At 37.3% G+C, this 23,693-nt stretch overlaps 1 protein-coding gene and 1 pseudogene across 4 annotated transcripts in view; one reads left to right on the top strand and one right to left on the bottom strand.

Moving 5' to 3' along the window:
* CPNE8 (copine 8) overlaps window positions 1-18,874 on the bottom strand; it is a 176,678-nt gene extending 157,804 nt beyond the window's left edge. For 2 of the 4 annotated variants that reach the window (XM_036236630.1, XM_036236627.1), the window contains exon 1: window positions 18,365-18,868. In XM_036236630.1, coding sequence (XP_036092523.1) covers window positions 18,365-18,501 — 137 coding nt within the window. In that variant the 5' untranslated portion in view covers window positions 18,502-18,868. The other 2 variants (XM_036236629.1, XM_036236628.1) reach the window with 2 other exon arrangements.
* Window positions 18,875-22,539: 3,665 nt separating this feature from the next.
* On the top strand, window positions 22,540-22,658 carry LOC118614091 (annotated as a pseudogene).
* The last annotated feature ends 1,035 nt before the right edge of the window (window positions 22,659-23,693 follow it).

The raw sequence follows: 23,693 nt of genomic DNA, 5'->3' as shown, positions 1-23,693 counted from the left end.
TTTTATTCTCAAACAGCATTCCAAGACCTATACTGAACAGCCAGTTAGCCTCTTAAAATATCTCAGGTTTGTCTTTCTCTACCTGGAAACGAGAAATTCTCTTTAAACTTCAGTGCAATTCTGCAAGTATTTTTCAAGCAAACACTCTATACTTAAGATCTAACTACCAACGATACAATAAATATTGAAGACATATTCCCTTATTTCAAAAAGGCTGAATTTTACTAGGAAGACATATTTATAGAAATAACTAAATAGCAATATTGGATGGTAGATAAATTAAGCTTATTGTAGAGAAAATAAACAATAACCTAAAAAGTCAAATTGATTCAGCTGCAACTAAAAAAAAATAAAAAATAGGTACAAATTAGCTCCAATCTCAACTATTTTACTACACTAGGAAAAAAAAACACAATTTATAGGTATGTCTGTATAATTAAAATAATCTAAATGAATATATATCTTGAATCAAGTACCTTATTTTTAAAAAGCTCAAGTATCTTTTTATATTTACATATAATAAGGCTTTATTAGTGAAAAATTAAAACTACTAATTCTTATGCAAAATGAGCATAATAACATGATCTATTAGGGTAAAAGTGATTTGTGAATTAAACTAAAGTTGCAGGCCTGCTGCTAACTCTTTCCTACTCAGTAAATGAAATCATCTAATAAGTACTGTTCTTTGGTAGTGTAGTAAATACTGAATTTTTAAAAATGCTTTAAAGGGAAAGTAAATATTATCCTAATACAAATTTTTTTAAAAAATCTACTTTAGAAAATCTATTATGAATTTTAAAGTAAATAGTTTCGGAGTAAAGACAATTTTACTACTTATGACCTTTTACAATGCTAATTTAACAAAATGTACAATATAACTTGTTTTAGTGAATAAGTCCTCAAACGGAAGGTATGAAATGAATTTCAGAAAACACTGTTACTTGTGATCCACAAGCTTTTAGACATTTAAAGGGGCTCTACTGCTGTACCTGAGTGGAATAGTTCTATTTAATTTTTAATAAGAACAAAAGTATAGCTTGTAAATAAAGTTAAACAACAACAACAAAAGGTTATATTTAATTTTCCACAGGAACAAAACTACGGCCTATAAATAGAGCTGAACAGCGCTTTTTACAAACATTATTCAGCATAAATTTTCCACATGTTGACAGAGAACATCTCTGCATCATATGATCTTCCTTGAAAAGTGTTCTGTATCTATAAGCAAAATGATTCCAGCTTTAATTAAAATTTAGGAAATTATTAGGAGCTTTTATTTACCTGTTATTCAGTGTAGTCTCAGGACCACTGACCACCTGCAAGGCGTTCACTAAAAGCCTCTGCGCCGCTGCGGAACCAAACAGGCTTGGAGGTAAAAAAGGGCTCAGCAGCATCTACTGAATGAGTGAAGTTTCAGTATCTAACCAAAAGCATCAGCTTTTTACACTTTAGATATAGCGAGGTGTTTTATTATGGAAAGAAGAGTAAAAGAGGAAGTTGGCATTTGGGCCTTTGCCCTAATAAGCACTCCATTAACTGAAAATACCTGAGAGTGACTGCCTTGCTGGGACTGGAAACAAGCCCCCTGTCACCCAGGGCCCTTATTCTGGGCATCATATTGTCTGATGGATTGGAATTAGGAAGTTCTTGATATAAATTTCAACATATACACACAATGCTTTTCAGAGATTTTTTTTTTTAAATAAAAACAAAGAATCAAAAGTTTTTTTAACTAGCTGAACAGAAATTGTTCAAGTCTTTGGAAGTGATTTGACTGTCAAACTTAATCACCTCTGACTCATTTATTAATTCTTTATTTTATTCATTAAACAAACATTATCTCTGGAAATTAGCTATATAAATTTAAGAAAAAAATATTTTTCCTGAAACTGTAATTTCTACAGCAAGGGAAAACAGATTGTGCATAGGCAAAAAGTAAAGCATAAGAAATAAAAAAAAAAGGAAGTATTTTGAAATTGATGCTTACTGAAGAGTCCAAATCAGCTGGAATCTAAGATACCAAGTAATTGTGAAGAATAGAGTCATTAGCAAAAAGATTCAAATGTAATGTTCAAATATCCTTGAACATTACTTGAAAGGAAAGCCAGGCTTTTTCAAAATCCGACATGTCTCAGAGTTCTAGTATTCTTGGCCTAAAATAGAGAAACCCATTGGTTTGAAGTACTGTAAGGATTACTCATGGTGATGTAAGCTGTCAGAAAAAAAAAAACAAACAGAACCCAAACTCTTATTTCGGCTCTAAAAGAGAAATACAACATTATGTTAACAAAATGGACAGGATACAAAGAGACTGAGAACAGAGTATGGGTCTTCTTTAAAACCTAAAACTCATATACAAAAGTTCTGCTGTGTAAAGCCAACAAAATTTGTTGTCATTTGTTACAACAACCACAGGATACTAAGACTTGTACAATTCACCTCTCTTCTAAGTGAGGACCCGGAGTCACCCTCCCTTTTCCTTCTCCCTCTCCGCTAATACTACCCCACTTTGACTTCTGCTTCCAGGTCCAACTATTTACTAGACTTCAGAGATCTTAACTGGTCTTTCTGCCTCCAGTCTTCCACTTCATTCACCAAGATGTCTCCAAGAGAAAATTCTTTAGTTTTACCTGACCTAATGGCTCCATTGCATAAAACCTTTTTATTACCAACAGAAGCTCCAGACTCCTTCCTTGACATAATATTAAACACCTGCCACATTCTATTCCTGGCTTTATCTCCAGGTATACCTCCATCCACATTTCATATCATAGACTCTGCTCCAAACATTCAGATATTTTGCAGTCCCTTGAATTAACATTGCCTTGCATTTTCCATACTTATGTTTTACCTATAGCATTCCCTTTCCCTGAAATTTATTCATTCCTCCTGGGAAATGTAAACTTCTTTCAGCCTCTCCCACTGCTGTGCCCTAGGCAGGAAGAACTGATTACTTCCTCCTCTGTGCCCCATCATACCCAACAGAACCTATATCACAAATTCTGCACCTGCTATTTATTTACTGAGCCAGGTGCCAGGCTCTGTGCTGAGCACTATAGACAAATCATATCCTTTAGCTCTTGCCATAATCCTAACAAGTAGCAATTATTATCAGAATCCATTTTCCAGATGAGATAATAAAATTCAGACAGGTTAAATAAAGTATCCAAAGTCACAAGAACAGTAAATGCTTAAGGTGAATTTTTGTAAATTTTTGATTGATTTTATTTTTTGATTGTTGTATTGGTTATATTGACTGTCCACATTATTGAGGACAATCAAATGAATTGCAAATAATGTCATCATTCACATTACTTTTGGAGCTCTGGGGAATAAGATGTAAAATAAAAATGAGACAGTACTGAAAAGAAAAAAATTAAACTATCATTACTTGCAGATTTAATTTTGAACCTAAGGAAAAAAAACAAGAGCTCAACTAATAAAATCTTTCAAAATTAATAAGATAATTCAGTATAGTGATTAGAGGCATGTTGAATACATAAGGGTCAATGATATTTCTGGGTATCGACTGTTAATGACTGTCTGATCTAATTAATACTTTTGGTAGTTATCTGTTGTCTTCAACTACTGAAATATGTGAGGGCTGTACAGCTCTCTTTCACTATAATCTCGCTCCCAAATCCTATGTTACTGTGAAAGCAAGTCTCAAACCAAATTCTGCCAAAAACTTTCATTAGCAAGTGGGAGTCAAAACAACCAGATATGTTTAATCAAGTTCAAGCTCTCTGTGCTTTCAGGCACTTGGAACAGCACCTTCAGGCAGATGCAACAATATTCTGCTGACCTAAAAGAGGGAAATTTATGAAGAAAATATGGAGATGTTTTATGGAGCCCAGAGTCAGGAACATGGCTAACCCTATTGGCAGAACTGAGCAAGAACAGAACCACAAACCTTGATAAATCAACAGAGACCAGCACCAGTGAGCAATGAACAGGGCTGCAGGGGCTGCAGACTACAAGACCACACGCCCAACCCTGCAGCAAAAAGGCTTACCGCAATTTTCTGGTGGCATGTCAACAGTGACATTTTAACAATAGCAGTGAAGGCTTTGTGAAGGCAGCAGAGAAAGGATAGAGGGATTTCCTGGGATGGCAGCTGAGGTCATTTGCTCAGAGTTGCACTGGAGAGCCTGCCCTCCAGACTCCAGACAGGGGGGCGAGGGATGAGGGGTACCAGGCTTGCAGAGAGGAAGCCAGGTTCAAGTATTAATATCTGGAGCAGAAAATCCAAGGAAAAAACAGTGTCCATCTTGTCTGAGTCATAGAATAATGGACATTAATGATACTTGCTTTTCATATATACCTAAATAAACACACAGAGAGATATCTAGTTGGTATGCTCTATCACTGAGTAGAATCTGGGGTGATTTGAATGTTCTCTTTTGTCTTTTATGAAGTTTGGATTATTTCTTTGTGGGTTTTTGACAATGAACACATAGCACTTTTCTAAAAATTACAGATTTTTTAGAGAACTTTCAATATCTTTACAATGTGAGCCACTGTTTTCCGACTATTTCTGTTGAATGCCAGTATAAAAATTAGTTCCTTGCTAATGACAGGAGTTTTCTAAACACGTTCTAATGATTTTTATCATACAATCCTTGTAGTACACTATATGAGAAGAAACTTCTATCCTCATTTATAAACCAAAGCACAGAGAACTTAACTCATCTATCTGAACTCTCATAGTTGGTAATATATGGAGCTGCAGTTTAAATCCAGATCTTTCAATCCCTAAACTTGTGTTCTGCAACTTGATGCATTACACCATCACACTAATTATGTTATAATACTTGAGACAGTATATCATCATTTTCCTCCAAACCTCCTCCTGCCTACTCTAAAAGTAGTAATCACTTTCAACTCACTTGGTAACGGTGAGGTGGGCAATGAGCTTGCACATATTTTAAACAATTAACCAAATTAGCAGTATGTCAGGGTTTATTATTTCTCTCAGAATCAATGCATGATGTTTGTAAGTGACAATCACTTGTCCAAAAATTGAGATTGTGATAGGCCCAAAATCACCACAAAGTTGAAAATTGAAGACTAACGCTACTCTGCCCAACATTAGCTCAGACATTGCTGCCTTCCCAGTATCACTCCCAAAATATGTTGGTCACATATGACTAGGTTAACTGTTTCCTTGTCTCTTGTTTCTATGTTGGGAAATAGTCATGTTTCTTCAGGCTCAACATTTCAAAAGAAAATCTATCGATACGCAGAGTTGTCTTAAGTCAGCTCTCTTTAAGATTTATCAATCAGTACAAAAATTATGCCCAAGAGAAAAATAACATGCCTGTAAAGGTAAGGCTAGGTTGGCAGGGTTTTGTCTTGTTTTGTCTTCCAAATTTTGAGTAATATCTTCTGTAATTTCATTAGATCACTAATCACTGAACAATTCAAATGTCTTCAAGAGCAACCTGAGCATTGCGGAATCGACAACAGAATTTAAAAAGAAGGAATTAATCTGGAAAGGAAATTTGTTTGTAAGCATAAATGACCAACCAGCTGAGATAGGGAGACTGAAAACAATTTTGTAATAAGCATCTGTTATCCTTGTCACAAATGATTAGACCAGAAATTTGTCCCTGACTCAAAAACACTCATCTAGGTCCAATAAAAAAAAAAAGAGAGGAGGAGAGAAAAATAGCAACTATGAACCCATGCTACATACAGTTCTACAAATCCTAAAAAAATAACAGAGTAAAACAGGCAAAGGCAATTGTTCAGCCCTGTCTCCTTCATTCTGCTTTTATACAATTGATTTTTTTCCCCAAATCAATTGGTATTACACCCTTCCCTGTATTTATGCTTTCTGGTAATAGTTTCCATTCGTCTGGTATGTTCAACTTTTCATTCTTCAACTATACATTGAATAAATAATTATTAAGCACTTTCCGTATATAAAACATTGGACTAGATACAAAGGTGAATAAGACACAGTTCCTGTCCTATGGAAATTTATAATTTAATAATTGTCTAATACTCTTTCAAATGTATATTCAATAAGCATTGAGTTACTAAGTTATAGAAAAAGGATTTGGTGTTGAAGACTGAGATATGAACAAATTATTTATAGTCCATTAAGAGGACATATTTGTAATATGTGGAGCAAAATGTGGAACATGTATAATAAATTCATTACAGATTACAGAAAAGTAGGGAAAGTCAATTCTATCTGAAGGATCATGGGAAGTCTCCACAGTGAGAGTGGTGCTCAAACTATCAGTAGAGTCTATCAAATGAGATAACAAAATGAGGCAAAACTATTCCCACAAGAACCAAGGTGTGAGCATTGTGGCTTTCTCAGGAAAAGCAAGAGGTCTGAAATGGATTAGAGTTTAGGAAAGAGTTTAGAGAGGACAGTAGAGATGGACAGAGAGTGGTGGGACATGGAGAGAAAGAGATGAGGCTGAAAAGCCAGGTCACGGTTTAGAAAATCTTTATGGACTTATTAATTACATAGGCAATTAAAAGGTTTTAAAACAAGAGAATAAGAGTATGATGTTATATTCCTTTTTTGAACAGGCCTCTAGTAGCCCAATGTGCAGGATTCGTGGTATGGAAGAGATTGGACAGATCAAGATGGGAGGTTGGGAGGGTCAACAAACTTGTGCATGGTCTCTGCTGGAGTCAGGCAGGCCTGGGTCAGTCAGAAGCAGAGTGGTCAGCTATGTTAGAGAGATGGTGTAGAAGAAAAAGAGGCGGAAGATCAGGGCTTGAAACTCAACCGGCGGAAATTTTACTGAGATATTGCGGGTATGAAGAAAGTGGTGAGGAGGACTTACTTATTCCTTATAGTGAAGAAAACTAGAATTTCAGGAGTATTCATATGTAGTTTGAAAAATCTCTGAAGCAATCTAATGATGATAACCCTCATTTAGAATAGCTGTTTTAGCCCATGACCCTAAAATAAAAGTGATACTATCAAATAAGAATTTCATTTTTTTAAATCACAGCATATTACATGTGTACTAAAAATAGTCAACAAATATCATCATCATGCATTAAAGTAATTCATCCATTCACTGCCCTCATTGAAACAAAGTGGCTTTGTAATTTTGTTCTTTTTCTAATTTTATAGTTAGAACCATTATTGAGGTCAGTGTCTCTGGAAAGGTTTGACGTAATCAGGCAGGACAACATTTTAGGTTACATATAATCAACTGAGCACTTCGTTCAGTTGTTACAAGCACTTAGGAAATTATTTAGGCAATCCAACAAAACTTTATAACCAGACGAGGGTAAGAAATGATATGAGTTATGGATAGTGACTTGACTTAAAAAAAATATGCTCATTTTTTAACTTATGCACATAAAAACGAGTTCTGGATTTTTTTTCCCCCCTTTTTCTACAGAAAGTATTGCTTCTTCCATCTTCCCATTCTCAATCCTTTGACACATTTTTTAGTTGAATCCAGGTTTTTCTAAAATTCTGTTTTGCCATTTTGTGGCACAAAATTAAAACTGGTGGAACAAATACACAGGGAAAGCACATTAGCAGATAAAAAGCATATTGCTACTTAAAGAGGCCAGAACACCAAACAACTCTTCTTACCCTAGATTGGACCCAAATGAAACCATCATGTCCTGTTGCACTCACTTTATCAGTTCAGTTCACTAAGTAACTTATTAGAAACATCTTTCTCCAGGAAAAAAATCTTCATTAGGTTAAATATAAGTTCATTTAGTTCCCTATTTAGATATTATACAGGATATCATATATATAAATTCTATTCTCTTTTTTTGGCATATTATTCATCCTAGATTAAATATGCAAATTTCTGTCAGTATTTAGGAAGTACTAAAGTAGTAATAGAAAGTTCTAATTTAAAATTATGTTTCTCATTTCCTCACAAATAAAACTTTATATAAACTAGTTTACTAAATCTTAGTTTATAAACTAAGATGGGAAATTGAGTTTTATTAAATTGTACTGGTAAAGTGAGTAATTTTAATGTTCTCATTGTGTATATAAACTAATATTTTTAAGAGTATAGGCATACACAAATTCACAGTGTCCAGATTCATTCTTCCAATCTATCCATCAGGCAGCAAACATTTGAAAACCTGCTATATGCAAAGTACACAGTTAGGTTTTATGAAGGTAATAATAAAAATATATATATATATCCTCTTAAAGTTGTTACAGGAGACAGACATGTAAAAATCTCAATAATTATAAGCAGAATAAAATAAAAGCACAAAAAGAGGAACAATTAATTCCAGTTCAGGAAAGCGTCAACAAAGCTGGAAAGTGAGAGGACACACAGATGTAGAGATTAGCCAAGTACCCCACTTTGGCTAGAGTCGAGTCTGAGGGGAAACTGGAGGGGGAACTGCCTGGCCAGATCGAGGAAAGACCCTGACCGAACACCATGTTGCTGAATACCATGGTAAGGTGATTGGATTCTGTTTTGTAAGCAAAAGCGACACATTGAAAGTTTCTGCAAAGGGAAATTCACGCAATTCGACCTTTGTTTAGGAAGCTAACACAATACCTGAAGACTAAACCAAAGAAGTGAATTCTGGAATCACAGAGACTGTTTTAATAGTCTGGGGAGAAATAACTTTCTGAACATGAATGATGGCAGCAGGAACGGAAAGGAAGTGACAAACACTTGGAGACCTGAGTAGACAAGATTTAGTGACTTATCAGTCACTGTAAGTCAGAGATTATAACAATGAAAAAGTAATAGCATACAAGCCACACAGTATTGGTTTACTTTATTTCAAAAGTCACCTATAGCACTCTTTTCCACAAAGCCCAAATATCCCCTAAGAATGCTTCCAGGTACTACTTCAGGCAACCAGTGCTTACTAACTACTAATCAGTTAACACAAGATTGAGCCCATTGCTATCTCCACCATGAACTCTGTTTGTTGCAGAGATATAAATGGCAAAAAAAAAAAAAAGAGGGGGGGGGGAGAGGGGGGATAACATATTCCAAAAGTAAATTGCAAGAAAGGCACAGATACCTGTTAATACTAGACACCGTTCATTTTCACAACAAAGAAAGCTAGCTATAGATCCTATTGAAAGGAAAAACTAGAACGCCAACAGCAGAACTTGGCAATCCTTTGGGAGAATACTAAGTGAAATGAGGACTTTGAAGTAGAAAGTGGTTAGCATTAGAAATAATTCACCTTAATATCCCTTAAAAAACTCAGACACTAGAATTAGAGCTTAAGTTTTCAAATGGGCATTGACAATCAAAAGATTTCCCTATATCAAAACAAGTTTACATTTTATTTCTGCTTCTAGTATAATATCAAGCTCCGAGTAACATGCCAGGTTATCTGGACCTGTGGTTCAACCTTTCACAGGAACTAATGCCCAGAGAAGTGGCAGGATTATCAAAGGTCACAGAATCAGTGTCAGAAACAGAATGAAAGCTTGGTGTTTTCACTGTAGTCAACATTATGTATCCTTTTTCCAATGTTTACAAAGAGGCTTTGGATGAAACCACTGGCATAAAAATCAACTGCAATCAACTCTCTAATATTTCTGCTTCTGCAATTACTTTGAACGGTGAAATATCAAAATAAGTAAGATAGTAAGCTGTGTTCAAAACATGTAATTTAAATGGGCATAGCAAATAGAATTATCATTTTATATAGTTCCCAGGTTTCACTTAGTCTCACTCACTTGCTTTTACTCTACTAGCTCTAATATTCTTTGCTTTATATCTGAGAAACATAAAAACCTGTTGAAGACATAAAAGAATGATTGAACTTTCAATTACTGAGAAAACCACAAATAATCTAATGCTCTCTTTCCAGGAGTACATTTAGGTAATAAAAAAAAAAAAAAAAAGGTTCATAAAAATGCTCACAGTTATACACATTGGGATGATGCAATAATAATGATCTGTGGGCAGTAAGAAACAAATTTCTCGAAATTATTTTAAAACCGCTATTATGTTAAGTAAGGCTGAGAGACATGTTGGTTTCAACCAGTTATAGCAATTATAATTATATTTGGTTCATTACACTCTGAAATGTGAGATTGTTTTTAATGAAATTAATATGTCACTTGTTACTTATTATATATATATGTATTATACATGTACATATAGCAAAGTACAGAATATTGACTTTTACGAATTCATGTCACAATTCACACAGAATACTATAGTGACATTTTCAATATCTAAGTAATTATTTATAATTTACAAGGAAGTCTGAAGAACATATTTGTCATAAAAGGAAACCCTAGAATTTATTAATGAAAAGCTATCAAGTTAATGGTCACTTCTTCATTAGTAAGAAAATGGTGGATTGAAATGATAGGGCTTGAGGTCAGTTTTCAACTCTAATGACAAATATGAATGTTACATAGTCAATTCAATTAATTTTCCTCTTATTTTCATTTGCCCAATCCATCACCTTTCTCTAGCATTTAGCTTTCATCTCACCCTGCCTGCTGATTTCTAGTTAAATAGTCCTCTCATTATTTAATTCCCCACAGCTTCATTAGGTAACTCTGCAGCAGAAAAAAAGATAAGAATCAACACTGAGAAATTAAACAACAGATTGTTAAAGTTTATGCCATTCATCTGAATTGTTCTACCTGCAGTCTTCATCAATTAGAGACAGAAAAAAATAAAAAAAATTTTGTCTTTCCATTTGTGATAGTATTCATAAGCATCCATAATTGTGTCTCCCAGCTTTATAAATCCTCTTCGGTCACCAACACATGGATACCAATAGGAAAGAGCTCCATCCTTAAAGCCTAAAATGACGGAATATGGCTAGTGGTCAGAAACATGTAGGATAGCTTTTATATTGGAATAGCTTTACTGTCTAATAAATATAAATATTTCCCAAGGACTATCAATGATATTTTGTTTCTTCAGAGTTTCAGAAAGTTAACTGATAATTCCCTTAAGATGTTTGGAGTATTATTCTTTATAGAATAAACTTGACAAAATATCTCACAATTTTAAAAAGAATGCCTGATAGGCAATGTCCCTGGCTGATGAGGCATTAACATTGATCGTTGTCTGAAGGTTGAAAATATTAAGGTATGGTGTGTCAGGCAGTGAACATCGGCCATGGCAGCAAGCCACTTTTAAAATACATTTCATTTTATTATTGGTGATAAATGCTTGCTCTCCAGCCTGTGTTGTCATCTACTTCAATATCCATTTTATCACCTGTTCAACAGAAAAGGACTGTCTAAATGTCAACCCATGCCTTTATTGATCAGATGTAAGAATGTGCTAGAATGTGCTTTCATTCTAAAACTTTGTTGTTAACACTACCGCCTACTTGTCAAATCCCATTATGTTCATATGTCTGATTGTGTGTGTTGATATGGGGGAGCCATGGGGTGGAATCTGTAGAAACTGCGCATGTATCTGCAAATCCACACTCTTCTGGCCATTGTTTTATTCTGCACCCCCTCCACATTTAGGTAGAGCTATAACATATAACCTTTAACATGCGGCTTATAATTGGCACCTTGCTTTTCAAATGTCTATGACTCCCTAAATTGCCTGTGAATTTGTCTAACATTCAGGCACTCTTCTTCATTGCTATGTGCCACCCAGGAGTGTACTCATAAGAAACTGAGGTTAAGACTAACAGCTCTTAAGTGCTTTTCTTGTGACAGACTTGGTGCTGGGCACTTTATAGATTTTATTTCTTTTATTCTCCAATAATCCTATAAATCTGGTTTTTAAATCTTTTTTCATATCACTGATTAGGAAATGAGATTCCAAAAGTTGAAATCAGTTACCCAAAATAACATTTCAAAAAGGGATAAAAATGGAATTTAAAGATATCTGTCTGACTCCTAATTCCATTTTCTTGCTGCTATATACTCTGCTGCCCCAAATTCTCATTAATCTTTAACTGCAACTTTCTCATGGGAATTAAAGTATTTGGAAAGGTGCAGCCAATAGTTTAGACTTGACTCTGCTTCTTTAAAGAGGTAGGGGAAGATAATCCAAACAAGGTATTAAAATCCCCTTAAGAAGATAGCTTACTAACAACTGTAGTCCCAGAAAACTATTTCCAGGGGTAAAAAAAATTATAGATATTGTCAAATGTTGGTAAATAAGAATGGCTCATCTATAGCATGATTGTGAATAGTAACATTTTGAAATGAATTTTGGAAAATAAAAAATAAATATAGTATAACCATGTAATTTACTACACAATCATGGAAGGTTACATTTTCAAAAACTAATGAAAACAACATCTACATTATATAATGTTAACAAAACAGTACAGAGGATAAATTGTATAGAATATAGCACAGTTTCATTATACAATGCGTGTGAGCATATACACACACAAGGAAGAGAGGGACTATGTGATACTACTATAAATGAGAAAGAAGTGAACTAAGTGCTCATAGTATGATGGAATAGTGGGTGGTTGTTATTTTATGTTTATATCCATTCGTAATTACCAAGTGCCTAACTAATGTGGCAAGTAGTGTTTTACCTCATCTGGATGTATTAACTTATTTATCCCTCCAAATAAATATAAAGGGTAGGGGTACTATTATCTCCACTTTACAGATGAAGAAATTGAGGAACAGAGAGATTAAGCCACTTCCAAGGTTTCTAGACCAGCTAAAGCTGGTCTAGTTCTACATCCATGCTCTTCAAGGCTAAGCAAAATTGTCTCTAATAAGCAAGGGTTACTCCTATGAATCAGGCCAACAAATGAATAAAAACCCCTTTGAGAGGAACTGTTTTCCTTCTCTGTCTTAAGTAAACATAATAGGGAATACAGGCTTCTGCCTGTTATGCCACAAATAAAGTAGCTAAAAGAGCACAACCATTAATACTCTATTCCGTGAGGCCTTGCTTTGTGAATTGCTTCCAGACTCACATTCTCCACATCCCAGGGCTGTTTAGAATACCTCAGGCCCCAAATGCTAAAAAAAAAATGCAGGGCAGACAAAATTATTGGTGGAAAAACATGAGTTAAGCTTTTCTCTCCTAAGATATACCTGGGCAACTCCCACATTGAGATTCCAAAAATCAGTGTCCAGAAATGAATTTTCCTGGAAGTTAGGGGAAAGACAATCCCAAATATGCTCCAAAAAAAGACACTATGGGGTGGCTACAATCTTGAACTCAGGAACTAAAGAGCCAAAAGAATGGGCCACAGCTTGATCCTCAGTTTACCTGTCATGTGCCTCTTTCTCAGGATAACAGGCATTCTCATTCCCCTAGCTTAAAGTAACATTATAATTTATCACTTAAGAACATTATTTAAAAACCTGTATGCACACTAATGTCAAACCTTTTCGACTGACTAAAGAAAGGTAAAGTGTATCTAAGAGATACACCAACTTGGACTGGGACAGAGCTCCCAATTGTGTTTGAACACTGATCCTCTTTTATCACAGATAACCAAAACAGTGTAGGCATCTGTTTCAAACTGGGCCAATTCCTGCTGGACCAATCAGATCCTCTCTCTTGGAGTCAAAATTTTGCTTTCCCAGGTGGTGAGTTAATCACTGGAACTATAACATGTAAACTTGCAAAGTATATGCCTCCAGTAGATGGAAAAACAGAAAAAAAAAAAAAAAAGTATTCGAAGAATAAGGAAGATGCAGAGAGGACCACATGAAAAGGAGAAGAAAGTAAAAAGCATGTAAAATTTCAATTATCTTCCTGCTTCATTCACAGTACACTTGCAAGCTAGCACAACCTTTCATGAATCATAAAAATTACACAACCCCACTTATTCCAGTAGAGAAGCAAGACCGGAAGACTGGAGACAATGCTCAACTTGACACCATCATTTCTAATAGTGACAGTCTAAGGGCAGGAATTTTTTTTCCTTTGTATAATGTTTTATCTTTTACAAAAGGTCTATAAGCAGTGTAAGCAAGCATATATTCAATGACAGGCTCTCAAAAAAAAAAAAAGCTTAGGGTGCGTGTGTATGTTTATATAATTTATTATAAATTTAATAGGTATAAAGTTATATGTAACTGAGTACACAATCTACAAATAATAGTAACATATATAATATTTTTAAATTGTAAATCCCATAGGGCTAATTGGATCCCACAGAATGTCTTAAGTGTAGATAACAACAAAATAATAAATCAACCCCTGATTTGCAGTGTTTGCCAGTTTCCCTGGTATAAATATTCCCACTATGGCCAATTTCGAGCTACCAATGTAATGTCGCCGAGCATGGATTGAGAAGAGATGAGCAGTAGCACATGACCACACCATATTTGTACCACACAGATTAAAAAATAGCACATAGATGATGGTAAAGAGTATAGATAATAGTAAAATGTACTAAAATAATTAGGAAGTGATACCTTCTGAATAAGACTTAACTTTCTTCTGTAATATAATTCAGTTAATTCTAAGTTTATGTATTTAATTTTTTATAATCACTTTATTTAACAACTGGCACACAAATTCCTGTCTCAATCTCCTTACACCAGCTCCAGCACACCATCAAAAACACCTTAGTAGGGCAGGTATTGTTAACCTATATCAAGTGACTACAGTCAGAATCATTTACTCATCAAAATAGCAGGTTAAAAGGTTTATCGTGGCTAACCAGTACATGGTGAACCTAGAGATTTTCATTCAATAAATCTAGTGTGGGGGCCTAGGAGTCTGTATTTTAAAAGCAAAGTGCCTTCCTCATGCCAGATCATTGAGTCAGACAATTATAGCATCCAGCAGTTATTGACTACATATTCTGTGCCAAGCTCGAACTACATTGTGGACGAAAAAAGGGTTCTGTAATGAAACTGACAAGTCCAGTGAGGGAAAGTAACCTCACAGCCTGATCCAATCATAAATTCCTACCTGGGCAGGTCAGGGTAGATAGTCACGCCCCAGGCATGTAACTTCCTAGGTAAAAAGTTTATCTTTTTCTTAAACAAGCTTTGTTTCCTTGCATCTAGGTTAACACACCTTTTGAAATGTCTCTTTCAGACCCCTAGGAAGTGTTTCACTCTCAAGAGAGCAGTAGTCTTGTTAACAATCCTGTCCTCCCTATGATCTTCCTCATGTTCCTTCCTTAATTCCAAATACACAAAAGAAACTGCAGAGTGTCACCTGATAGGCATTTTTCTGAGTCTGTTGAGATATTGCTCCCAGGCATAGCCTCCATTTGGCTCAAAGAAACTTAAATAAACTCATAAAAATTCTCTACAGGTTTGGTCATTCTTACACTGACAACATGAACACAAAAGAGACAAGACTCCTCAAAAATCCTCAGAGCGAATACAAAGATTAAGAATTATAATGCAACTATTAAAGTGGAGCTGAGTTTGCCACCCCCAAAATATGCCTCTTTGGAGATATTGATATTTTAGACTGGTTAATTTTATGAAACAGCAGACTGGAGAAAAGCTCGGAAAGCCAAGTAGGCTAATTTCTTAGAGCAAATGACAAAAATCATCAAAATCACCTGTTAGAAACAGTGCGACAAACCAAAGTCCCAGGAAAAACAGGTGATTACTGCATATTATTTTTCTCATTGGTTTCACCTCGATCTAATTAATTTGTTTTCAGAATAAAATGTCAATGCTATAGATGTTATTTTCCATTTCTAAAGTTGTATCATTTCAGCTATAGCCATTTTAATTAGGAAATCCAATTAACTTAAAATCTTTTAATTACCATAATAAAGAAAAATGAATGCAAGAGCTAAATAATGAGTAGAAGGAATGTCAAAGAGTAGGAGCTTATCTCTACATAAATCCAGCAAGAAAGGTATACTTGTCTAACACACTAGGTTTGTAGCCACCATAAAAGCTCTGTGTGCTGTCCTTTTTCTAATGCAAACCATGCCCATCCATCTTTTCCTCCCTCAAGTCCTATCTCTTCTTTGTAGTATATTCCAAACACTTTTCCACAATGACATCCCTGTGCACGAACTTCATCTATGGATTCTACCCTACATTATCATTAGTTATATCATATTTACCTCCCAACCAGATTTTAGATTTTCAGAGAACTTCTCTTATATTTCTCATGGAACATGGCATAATGCTAGACATATAAGACACTCGAATAATTGGTGAGTAAGTATATAGACTAAATGATTTCCAAGAATTATATTTAGCTTCCTGTTTCGATTGTTGTTTTTCTCACCTCACCCAAAATGAATATAAAAACGTCATAAAGCTTTTTTAAAGTCTTAGATTGGAGACAGGGAAAGGTTATGAAAAGGGATTCTATTCCTGAGTTGTTTTTTAAGTATCAGCAAATCATCAGAGGGCTCTGATTAGAAAGGCAAGAGATTTTTTTCCCTCTGCTTGCCCAAGGCAAGGATGAGCAGCCTACAATTGTGCCTTGTTGCTAAGTGAAATCCCCACAAACATCCTAGGATGTATGCTCTTTATGCACATCAAAGAAAGAGAAAGAGGAAACTGGTATTTCAAGGCTGCCTCTACCTTGTCTTCTTTAAATATGTCAAAGCCCAAAGGGCACCATCACCCATGATTACAAGATTCAGTTCTCAACAATAAGTACTTGGGTTCTCTTTCAGGACTTTATTTTTCTATTTGAAAATTTAAAAATTAAAAAACAAGACACCAAATCAATGGTATAAAAGGTGATTTCCAGCGTCTGAAGCAGCAAACTGAAACAAACTGGTTTAAAGCCACAGACTTCAAGATTCTCAGCACACTCACAGGAAAAAAAGCATCCAAAAAAAACGTGGTTAAATGTGGACCCTTGGCAGAAAGATCAGCTAAAGTATAATTTCTCTAAAAGTATAATGTCCCTAAAGAGCTTATGGTAAATTCATATTTAATTTACAACATATTTATATTCATACCAAGTACATCCATTCAAACTTTGCAGGATGTTGAACAAATGATAAGAACTCTAGAAAATACTGTTAACGTAGGACTTTTGGCTATGCATTATCTGTATATATAATAACCTCCTTCTAATATCCAAAACCAGCTTCAGGGGGGTAAAAGGCCTAAAAAGTAATGTCAAAAAAGAGTTTTCCATACAGCTTCACCTGTTCAGTGGACAGAAAGAAATCTCTGGCAGCATTAAAAGCAGCGGCCACAATAAGACAAGAGCTTAATGTTTAACTATCATTATCAGCATTATTGTTTCTACAATTTGAAGTCAGCAGTTAGAGGAATCAAGGAATCACAGGACATAGTTTCAGGGATAGCTAAGGCTATCCTCTATCCCCTAATTAACGCCTCTGCTGGCATTGTTGGTGCTTGAATTTCCACCACCACCCCGCCCCTCAAAAAAAAAAAAAAAAATCATTCCTTTAGCTTTAGACTTTGTCTTGTGAAAATGCAAAATCAAGTACCACTGAGTTTGCAGCATTTTAAGCTCCAGGGTTTATTTACATCGAAGATCCTGGGTTTATTAGATTTCTTTAAGGCAAGTTTTACCAAAGAAAGGAAAGAGAGGATTTGGGGGCATTAAAAAACAATCTTGGGGCAAGAGAGGACAACTGAGAAGTTTTCCAATGACAGAGATCAAAGTATGCAAACAAGGGAGTGGGCTGTGGTGTCCATATTATAATAAGCAAATTTTCCCCCTCATTCTATTGACATCACTTTAGTGCAGCCCACCTATCTCCTCAAAATATTCTGCAATATAGCAATTATGCTGATTTACAGGGACCCTGACCCAAATAACGTCAGGCAAAGGGGTTGGAAATTTACAGTCTTACAGTCCTTGGGCGGAGCATCAGTTGTTATAAGCACTCATATGTGTCTACTTGCTGGCAGAAAATCGTGACCTCCCAGTTTTAGGTAAGGCGTAGATTCGTCTGCAAAGAGGGCTGGAGCAGAAATCTCTACCTATCAGGCAGGAGGCAAAAAGTCCGGAAGGGTGGGCGCGGAAGCAAACTGGATGGCTCCAGGAAGTGGGTGGGGAGGAAGCTGCAGAGGTTGGAGCCTACAGGGGCAATAGCGGATTTGACTCCGCGCTTAGCAGGGGAAGTCCCGGGCCACTGCGCGAGCGGTGACGAGCGCTTTTGGCAATGCTGTCACCTTCGATTCCCGTCATCACCCAGCCGTACAGCTCGGGTTTGGGACGTAAAAAGGGTTTGTAAAGTGGGCGGCGGCAGGGGTTCCCGCCGCTGAGTCACAGCCCAGCCAACTTTTACAGCGTTTCCCAGAAAGAAAACAAAAAGTCTCAGTCCCGTAGCCCACCGCTCGCTTCCAGTTCCCGCTATCCCCTTTGAGCCACTCGAACCGAGGGTGACTCCAGACCCACAAGGGGTATATTTCCCAGTCATCGCGTAACTTCTCACCCGCGCAAAGCCTCAGATTATCCCGAGCGCTTTCCAAGCGCAACCAACCGGGCAGATTGGGGAGCAGGAAGAGGGAGGGGAAAGGCTGCGTCCTCACCTGCAGGACACCGACACCTCCACCCGCGTGGCCGGGATGGCCGCACTCAGCTGGTTCAAGTCCCCGATGCCCGCAGTGCTGGTGTAGCGGCTGTCCATCTTGGGTGGAGGAGCCGTGGACTTGTCCGGCGCCCACATCTAGAGCTCGGGCAGACTGAGGGCTCGGAGCCCAGCTCCAGGCAGATGGGGACAGGGGTTGAGGGTGGAGGCAAAGGAAGGAGGCGGAGGCAGCTCGCGGGAAGGAGGAGGGAGTAGGAAGGCGGACCTCCGCGCAGAGCCTCGAGGGAACCGCGAGCCAGTCCCGGCTGAGGCTGAAGCTGCCGGGAAAGTGGCTCCCGGTGCTCCCGGCTTCCCTGCCCCCTCCTTGAAGGCAGCACCCCCAGCGCGGGGGGCACTCCCTAATCCTTTTCTGGCTCTGGGAGTCAGGCTCCGCGAAGCTACCGGGCAGTCTGGCGGGATAGGTAACACCGAACCCAAACCGTCTAGGAAAGCAAGCCGTAGCCCTCTGTGCTTGTGGTTTGCGTTCTGTCTCCGCCTCTACGCACCTACACCAGCCTCCTCGGCGGTGACTCTCTCTTGTCAATCAGGTGTGGACGGGAATGTCACAGTTTCTTTGCCTGGGTTGGAAGCCGGAGATGTGGGCACCTCTGACTGTTCCTAACTCCTCTATTATAATTGCACCCCTCCCTGCCCCGAGCTGGTCGTCACCTCACCCTCGGAGACTAGGGAGGTCTCTGCCACTATGCCCTCGGATAGATGAGTCCGGTCCCCGCTTCTGGGCTGCCTACCCTCTGCCACTTAAGGGTTGGGGACGATGGATCAGGAGGACGATCTCCAACCTTCTGTAAATGGTGGTAAAGTGATAGGTCAACATATAGAACAACGCAAGAACAGGGTGGACTCTAAGGTGGAAAAAAATCTATTTGGGATTTAAGAGTGCCAACTGGATTCCCTCTTCCCTTAGTTCTTCGGCACCTGTGTAAGGGTGACAAACCTCCTACAGTCAGGGCTCTTTTGCGCCTCCTCGCTTCCAAATGCCTGGCAGTTCTGCACCGAAACCCGAGGTCACGACCCTATAACGCAGCCCCCTCACCCCGACTCCTACCCTGCAACACGTGAATGAAACGGGACAGATAGAAGCAGAGGAGCAGGAGTGAGAGCCACCTTTGGGAAACCGGATTCTGGGGCAGCCAAACTGGCGTCAGGTTGCGGAAGCCGCAAAGCATAGGCAGGCACCTGCCTCACTCCCTTGCAGTGACTTTTATAGTCTGCACCTTGCCTCCGGCTTTGCCCGTGCGCCCGCGGGTCCCCGGGGGCTCGCCACCAGGGGGCGACCGAGAACAGGACGCATCATACCGCAAATAAGGAGAGGCGAGAGGGGACCGGTGTCCGCCTTCGCTTAATGCGTCAAACACGGAGTTTTCAGCTAGTAGGACTAACAAAATAGCATCATCAAAAAGAATCAGCTGGCCTGAAAGAGCGTACCCTTATAATGCAAAGTTCATTTACCTCATCTAGCAAGTGCTGTATCAGCTCATACAGAAATCTGAAACAAATTGTACTGAGCAGTTCTTTAGGCTATAGCTACATCAGTGGAAAATTCGCTCTGTTGGGCCCAACAACTATTCCACCTTAACACAAGTCAGAAATACCAGTATTGCCATATGCTCACCTTCAAAATGTCCTCAGGAAATTGAAGAAGAAAGATAGCTATGTCATTACTTGATATGTATGGAAAACTATATAATCAATTTAACTAACCTGTTCTATGAAGGCACAGTTTATAAAATAAACTTACATAATAGCAAAGAATGGACTAGCTATTTAATTATGGGAAAATTGCCACTGAGGGAAGACATTTTGATGAGGATCCAAAACATGTTCTCTGAGTACCTGCCTTCTCTCTGAACTGCTAACCATTTAGAGACAATTTACCCAAAGTGGATCAAATCTGCAGATAATTCAATCACTCCAGACACTAAAATAGTCAGTATTACTAACACCTTTAGCAATATTTGTTTCAATCACTGACTGTTCAACAAAGAGACGCCATAAACCAATAAGGGTTGGGGAACGGGTGGATCAGGAAAGTGGTCAAACTGAAGTTAGTTATCCTGCTATAACTGAATCTTCTTATTTTTAAGGATAATATTTCAGTTATCTACTGCTGTGTAACAAGCCAGTCCAAAACTTAGTCACTCACGATAAAATGGTTTTACTCTTTTTCATGATTCTTGGAGTCAGCAATTAGGATAGGGTTTAGTCAGGCAGTTCTGCTCCATGTGATGTCAGTTAGGGTCATGTACATGGTTGCATCAGCTGGCCTGGAAAGTCCAGGAAGTCTTCATTACCATGTCGGGCAGCTCAGTGCACGTCCTCCATGTGGCTTCCCTGGTTTCTGCTCATTCAGTAGTCTAACTTCAGAGCATGGTGATTGGCTTTCCAAAACGCAAAGTGGAAGCTGCCAGGACTCTGAAAGGCTAGGCCTGGAACTGGCACAGTGTCACTTCCACTGGTTCTTGTTTATCAAAGTAGGTCGTAAGTCTAGCCCAAAATCAAAGGACGCAGGGGAGGTGGCTGAGTTGACTTAAAAAGTATTGAAAGAGACAGAATTGATAGCCGTCATCTTGAGGGACTATGCACTAAAAATAGTCAATTCGGTTAAGGTTAAAATAATCATATATCCTTCATTTAAAAAAACTGATCTAATTTTTCTACTACTCTCAATTTGTTCTGTTTGAAAAAAAATTGTAAAGAAATAATCTTGAGGCATACATTGTAATGAGAAGGATCATAGTAGTAAACAAGGATTTGTCTTCAAGATGGCTTTGCTAACTATATGCTGAACAGAGGAGGAAGAAATATAAAAAATTCAAAGAATATGTTTCCATCTTAGGTTAGTGTGAGACTGAGCATTGACTCATCACACCAATAAAAAATATGAAAGAGAAAGAAATAAGCCATAAATTGACGAGATCATGTGGTATACACCAACATGACTGATGCTCATGGGAAGACATACTAATGAGAAAGAATGATTAAAACTTTCCTCAGAAAATGGGATATTAATATTTTTCAATAGTAAAAGGAGAGGACAGAGCAATATAAGTGAGCAAATGTAGAAGTAAAAACAGTATTGCATATGTTTTACAATAGTGAGAAGACCAAACTCACCAAAGAAGCATGCAAATTTGGATAGAGAGATTATCCTAAAAGACCTTGTATTTAGAGAGAGGATATATAAAAGGAGATAAATTAAATTTATCCAATCCTGCCCTGTCCAGTAGAGTAGCCACAAGTTATAAGTGGTTATTTAAATTAAAATTAATTAATATTAAATAAAATTAAAAATGAAGTTCCTCCATTGCATTAAGTTACATTTCAAAAGCTTAATAGCCATATATGGCTAGTAGCTGTCCTGTCGGATAGTGCAGATTAAAAAACATTTCCTTCACACTATAGAGATTTATGGGACAGCACTAAGTCTATTCTACTTACTATTATTTCTGAAATCTATTCAGCTTTCAAATCTCCTATGCCGCTATCATTAGTTCAGTTCACTAACAACTTTCACCCGGGGTAATGCAACACTCTCCTACCTTGTCCCCCTGTTTTTAGTCATGCCCATCTCCAATCCGCTCCCCATTCTGTAGCAAGAATGCATTTTATAAAATATTAATCTAGTCTTCTCAAATTCCTGCCCAAATCACTCATGTCTTCTCTTTTTGCCTGTTTTCCTAACACTTATTCTTCATGTCTCAAGTTAGATGTCACTTCCTTGATGAAACAAATATCTCTGAGCCTCAATATTCTTATCTTTAAAATGACACAGCCATCTATGATACACAGTTGGTAAAAATTGATGGTAATGTGTGTAACTCATTTAGTGCTTAGCACTTAAAATGAGAATAGTGATGATGCTTATGGTGATGATAATAATTTGGTGATGATGTTTTAACCTGTATAGCTCTATTTTCTCATATAAGCTACCCAAAATTGCATTTCAAGAAGTGCTGCCTATCTGTCAGGTAATAATTTAAAATTACTTAGCTCGTCTGACCAAAGGGGATCCACATTCACTATAATTCAGTCACATGGCCTTCCCTGAACCATTCTAATTTGTCATGCTCCTCTCATTTAAATTTTTAATTTTTATTTTATGTATGAGAATATATAATCTACAGCCATTCCACCCTGAACAAGCCTGATCCCATCTGATCTCAGAAGCTAAGCAGGGTTGGACCTGGTTAGTACTTGGATGGGAGACCACCTAGGAAGACCAGATGCTGTAAGCATAAAAAAAAAAAAAGAATATGTATAACATATATATATTCTTAACTCAATCTTTATTTGGTTAAACTTCTGTTCATCCTTCATGGCCTATTTAAAATGTCACTTCCTCATAGAGATGTCCAATAAATGTCTTTTGCTTTTAAATAACTCATCTAACTGGACAAATTAGTTTATGCATAGAGAAGAGACAAAGATGAAATTCTAAAATTCTTGTATCTAACAGGAAAAAATGGCAATTTGCATTTCTTTTAGAGTTAAAATGTTCATTTAAACGATTATCCAATGATAACCAGTAAACATTAAGAACTCTCATATAATAAACCCTATACTTATTGAAATCCAGATGTCTTTAAAAGAGGCCTGTCATAAGAATTTTACAAGGACATATTTTCATGGTTACTGAACACAGATAGATCTTATTTTTTATAAATGTTTTCAGCCTCCAAATTTATGTAAAGTTTTTTTTCAAGTAGCTTTTCACTAAATCTGCAAATTCATAGAGTTTGATTATTCAAGGCTGCCAAAAGAAATCCTTTTGCAAGAATAGGTCAGAAAGGCCCGGCCTAAAGAATTCTGAAACTTATCAAAAAAAATATAGGAAAGAAAACATTCTTGCAAAAGGACTATGAAGTCTGAAATATTTTACTCCTACAAGAGCCTTCCTAAATGAGCAAAAGGCTAGGTCATCGCAGCTTTCACCTTTAAATATCGTAATTAAAATAAGTATTATGTGACAGCTTGCTTAATACTTATTTCCCCTGCTAGATGGCGAGATTCAAGAGTATAAAGACTCATCTATCTTTTTTCACTTTTCACTCTCTCCTGACTCACTGATGTGTCAGGTGCTGTGTGGCCAGTAACCATAGAAATTTATTTTGATACTGTGAGTTCAGATGAGAGCTGAGCACTCTAGTGGAATGTCCCACTGGCTTTTGGGGCTATACTGGGGGGACAGGGTTGTCAAGGTTGGAGTCAATAGTTTAGCCTTTTGAGTTGAAGCCAAGGATTTGAGTGGACACCCTAAGAAAAAAGGAATA

Source organism: Rousettus aegyptiacus, unplaced genomic scaffold, assembly GCF_014176215.1.
Source record: "Rousettus aegyptiacus isolate mRouAeg1 unplaced genomic scaffold, mRouAeg1.p scaffold_m13_p_2, whole genome shotgun sequence".
In the NCBI taxonomy this organism is placed as follows: Eukaryota; Metazoa; Chordata; class Mammalia; order Chiroptera; family Pteropodidae; genus Rousettus; species Rousettus aegyptiacus.
Note: the sequence above shows the minus strand (reverse complement) of the source record. Positions and strands in the feature narration are given on the sequence as shown.